Source organism: Bidens hawaiensis, unplaced genomic scaffold (genome assembly GCF_021521415.1).
Source record: "Bidens hawaiensis isolate Kalapana, Puna unplaced genomic scaffold, B.hawaiensis_p1.1 tig00043080_1, whole genome shotgun sequence".
Classification (NCBI taxonomy): Eukaryota; Viridiplantae; Streptophyta; class Magnoliopsida; order Asterales; family Asteraceae; genus Bidens; species Bidens hawaiensis.
The window spans coordinates 86688-92034 of record NW_027497657.1 but is presented as its reverse complement, the minus strand read 5'-3'; the positions used below and the strand labels follow the sequence as shown (position 1 = coordinate 92034).

At 35.0% G+C, this 5347-nt stretch overlaps 1 protein-coding gene across 1 annotated transcript; it reads left to right on the top strand.

Annotated features, from left to right (window-relative positions):
- Positions 1–1924: 1924 nt before the first annotated feature.
- Positions 1925–3292, top strand: LOC143594106 (protein LIGHT-DEPENDENT SHORT HYPOCOTYLS 1-like). The gene has a single exon (XM_077073500.1). The coding sequence runs from the start codon at positions 2593–2595 to the stop codon at positions 3076–3078; it is 486 nt and encodes a 161-aa protein (XP_076929615.1). The 5' UTR covers positions 1925–2592; the 3' UTR covers positions 3079–3292.
- The last annotated feature ends 2055 nt before the right edge of the window (positions 3293–5347 follow it).

Genomic DNA, 5347 nt, shown 5'->3' with positions numbered 1-5347 from the left:
ATCATTCTCACATAACATTTTCTCTTTTATCTACTTACAAACACTCATAACTATACTATATAATTTATAGAACATACTCACAACATTATAGAAATCGAGTTAAGAATGGTTTAACATGAGAACATTATATCATCTCATACAAAGAAAAGGAGCAATAGTGTAGCCACTAAAAACCTTGATTATTGCCCCTAATAATTTTAGCAGTGACTAATAACCGCTACTGATGTTGCTGCTAACACCTCGACACTAATGCCTAGCGGCGATGCCTTCTGTCGCCACAAATGCCAACACCAGAGAGTTTTTCAGAGACAAATTTCCATATTTTTAACACAACAAAACATAATTAATTTGTAAGAAAGGTGGTATTAATAACACTGAACTTAAAAATGAAACAAAACACGAATAAATTTCATTAAAATCGGTCATGCATTACATGATTTCTACAAACACGATATAAAACAAGTGGTCACCGTTATAAACAAGTACTACTTAATTTTTACAAAAAATTACAAGAGATATAAACGAGTAACTAGATCTTGAAAACACGACAGATGGTGTTGGATGGTGGTTGACGTTGTAGGAGGTGGATGTCTGGCTGAAGTTACAGGTAGTGGATGGCAGCTGAAATTGAAGTTTCTGGTTGATTGTACATTAGTTGCAGATGGTGGTTACTAGTGATCTGGCGGGGGAGAAAAAGGACAGTGGAGGTGGTGGTTGTAGGGTGTGGGACAGTGCTGTAGTGGATGCCGATGGTGGGCTGGTGACAGGTTAGTGATGGTAAATGGTGTTTGGTGACTTCTTAGAGGTTGATGGTGGTGTTTGTGAGAAGGTGTGTTTGTTTGAGGAGGATGAATAAAATAGAGGTGTGTTTGTTTGAGAAGGAAAAGAAGATGAGGGATGTGAGCCCTTTGGTCATGTTTTTATCAAAGATCGGGAGAAGCTTCTACATGAGCACACGAGTCGTAGCATTAGTGGTGACACCGAGCAATATCATCGGCAGTATTGCTCGTCGCCGCTATTCATCGGCATCATTGCTACCACTCTAATTTCTTATGGTGTCTCTAACCCAATAGGGATATGGGATTTTTTTAATAGTGTTCGAAACTAGCTCCAATAACCGAGTGAGCCTTCCTAACACGTAATGTCAACTGCTCGAATTGATTTTGACGCATCATACATGACTTACCCAGGAATACCATCAAGGAGGGGGAGACTCGTGAGTGTGGGAAAACCACCATTGAGTCGGGTTTTTAACCTGGGATCATAAAGATCTCATATCTCAGCCATCACCCTCATATAATTAGATTAAAAAGCCAATTGCAGATATGGGTGTTTTTACATCTACAAGGTATGTTAAATGTATGTTTATCGAACCATTTTTTATGGGCGACCATTCTCCTAGCATATATCTGCCTTTTCTCGCCTACCTCTTACAAACCCCTTTCTTTGAGTATGCGGATGCTCTCTCAGGTCTCTAAAAATCTCCTCTTTCTCATTTTCACATCTCCTACGGAGCCTCATAGGTCCCGCATAACAGATGATCTTATTATATAATATTTTATTATTATTGCATCTTTTAATCTAAATTAAATATATTTAATATTAAAAGTATGTTTATGAATAGTTATGCACAAGTGATGAGTGCAACCTGAATACACATTGTGCTTAATTTTTTTTCTATAAATGTTTCGACATAAATTTCGATAAAAACAAAGTCGCATTCAAAATAGAGGTTTTTTTTGAATAATCGTATGTGACAGTACCGTACTATTGGTGTGACAAACCGAACCAATACTGATATTACAATACTGAAAATAAGGTGTATTAAAAATAGAGTGTTTTTTTGTATGTATGGTGAGCCAGTGTATGTACCATAGCGGTGCCGTGACGAAGTGAACCTATTTCAACTGAACATTATCAGAACCGATATCAGTATTATTGAAACGAGTAGCGTTATTCATTTTTATGGTTATCATTATGAAACAAGTGTCGGTATTATTACAAACATATAACAACTTTAGCATTTAGGTTTTCTTTTTCGATTGATATCAATACTATAACGAACCAAATCGATTTTGACTGAATTTATGTTATAACACGGGAAAAATTCTACCAGTTAAATTAAATAGCATAAGAAATGTTGAATTATGAAAGACATAAAATAACCAAGGTAATAAAGTACGTCCTGACAGAGTAAAAATCGACTCACACTGTTACTGTTTCTCCACTGATCTTTTGCATCACTTCCACTTATTGATAGATCTCCATCACTTCCACTTATAGCTCTCTCTCTCTTGCCAGCACCCACGAAGACCTTTCCCTTTCTTGCAAAATGCCCTTCTTTCCTCATTATCTACACAAACCCTCAACAACCATTTATACCATTCATGTTCATTCCTTTGTGTCAAGATACTAAAATCATATTTTTATCTTAATCTGGATAGCATCTTGATTCTCTTGAACCATCCGTATCTTAATCATATTTTCTTTTGTGCAAGATTGAAATAGTAGAAATAAATACAGTCAAAAACCCTAGAAAAACCAATAATTAATATAACCAAGCATTTGGATCTATGATGTGAATGACCATCCATGGACTCATCAAACACTTCATCTTCTTCTTCATCATCTCCGAGCCGATACGAGAGCCAGAAGCGTCGAGACTGGGACACATTCGGGCAATACCTAAGGAACAACAAGCCACCACTTTCTTTCCCTACCTTCAACCCTAGCCATGTTCTTGAGTTCTTGCACTATCTTGATCAGTTTGGAAAGACCAAAATCCACATCCAAACATGCCCTTATTTTGGAGTACCAAACCCCCCCACAGCATGCCCTTGTCCCTTCAGACAGGCCTGGGGCAGTCTCGACGCCCTTGTCGGCCGCCTCCGGGCAGCCTATGATGAGCATGGGGGCAACCCGGAGATTAACCCGTTTGGTGCGCCTGAAGTGAGGCGGTTTCTGAGGGAAGTTCGTGACTTTCAGGCCAGATCGAGGGGGATTAGCTACGAGAAGAAGCGAAAGCGGCCTAAGCCACAGCAGCAGCTACAAGAGCAAGAGGATCAACAAGAACCCTAGTAAGGGAAAAGGTGTGTAATGCGAATTAATGATGAAGCAAATTTATTATGAGACTCGGTGTTTGTCTTTGTTTATGTGGAAGCTATTTAAGTTATTCGTTTTGTTGAAAATTTTATGGACTTGTAACTATGTAACACTTGTTAGGTGTTATGTACTATGGTAATATTCAAGTTCCAATGTGTAAGCCTGATGGACTTATCTTAATTTATTGCAAATTCGTAAGACCTTCATAAAATGTGTGTTTATTTTATATATGGTTATTGTTATATATTGTTTATCATCAGGACCATAGCAAATTATTGAATCTGATCATTGGGATCAATGATATTTAAGATTAATAGGCTAGACATAATATAATGCCTACAATTATTCCTTTTGGATATAATAATTGTATGCCGGTAATTATTATCTGAGTTATTGAGTGAAGCATGCAATTGCTACTTGTATATATTTGGTCTAATTTGTTTGAATCTTGCATCTGCTACTTTTGTGTTCTATTTTCTCAAGGACATATGTATATTGGAATGAGAATGACAGTCTCCTTGTTCAAGACTAGTCATCTCCTTGTTTGATTACATTACCCAATTTAGCCTCTTTATACTCATAAATATATTAACTCTATCATCTTTACCCAATTATGTATAGACCCTCTGAATTTTAACCTGGAAATTCATTACTAAACAAAGTGTCATTTTAAGAGTTCGTATTCCATAATTAGCGTAGATGTAGATTTAAAGAATGCGTGTTAGTGAAAGAAAATGAAATTCATTAATGAATAATATTAAATTTCATTACTAGCTTACTATTACTATTGTTAGAGTAGCTCAAATGGTTTAGGTGTAAGCCTCTTTGGTGAGAGGTCTTGGATTCAATCCTAAGAAAAGAGTAATACTTGGGGTAATTTTGGAGTGGGTAGGGGGTAGAAGTATACAATTTGCGATTAACAAAAACTATTGTTAAGTATCTATTATACATAAAATAATAACGTAACTTCGTGCATATAAGTTACAAATAACTTGAAACAAAACTTCCTCTCTTGGCAATAAGTAACAAAACTAAATTTCAATAGAAAATATAATGGGAATCGACCTAATCTGAAAAATTTTGTAAATCAACCCCACTTAGTAAATTGAGTTAATAGATATTTGAGCATAAAAAAATTAATGATCCCGTAGTAAAAGATGTATAGATCTGTCCTTAGAGATAATTGTCTTAACTTGGAAAATTCAGCTGCGAACAACACAAGCTACAATATCTACCATGCAATTACATGCACTTGGTAACTACATGATGCACCTTTCTACTACATTTTATAGGACACCTTTGATCTTCACCATTAATCTCTTGCAGTCTTGCTGTCTAATCACATTATAAAATGATATTTGCAAAAGATATATGTATTATGTAATCCAGCACTAAACATTTAATATTCTATAATATCTCAGTCACCATAAAGTAGGAATTTCATTTTCATGTCACATGATTTATGGGTCGATTGTCGATAATGCATTACAAATTCATTGCATTTGATCCCACACCAATTAAGGAAAAGATTGATCAAGTTACTGTTGGCAACTGAATATCATATTTTAAGTCTTTGATAATAGCTTTAAAAGGACTTCTACTTTCTCATATATATTGTTCTAGTTTTAAGAATCATAAGTTTTCATGTAGAAAAGAATACAATATCTTCGTATCATTTACATTGAAGTTTAATTTATTGTCTTGACGTACGTAAGTACATGCATATGCTTTGGTAGTTTGGTGGTGACGCATATGCTTTGTTAGCTTGGTGGTGGACAAATGTCATAGAAAACCAATATACTTTTTGTTTATTTTCCTATAAAAGTCTTTCAACATTTTTTACATATAAAAATCTTTGTACATGCTAATTTTGAACACGATTGGGAATTGTTTTTAACTTAATCAACTAACCACTAATTTCACATGACTCAAATAGATCATTTTAAAATTACAAATGGTAAGACGCAAGTAATTTAATTTACAATATTGAGTTTCCTTATTAGATTTAAAAGTTTCGTATGAATACCGTGAATCATTTTTATTAATATATGGATATCGGCATAGCCTGTTATTGTAAATATACCTGCCACCTGAAGCTTGGTTGGAACAAACTTTGTGTATAGCTTTCCAGAGGAAACAAGCTCATGTATGAAGTGGTAATCAAGATCAATGTGCTTTGCTCTTTTATGAGACACGTGATTTTGCGTTAGAAACAAAGCACTGCGATTGTCACATAAGATAGTTG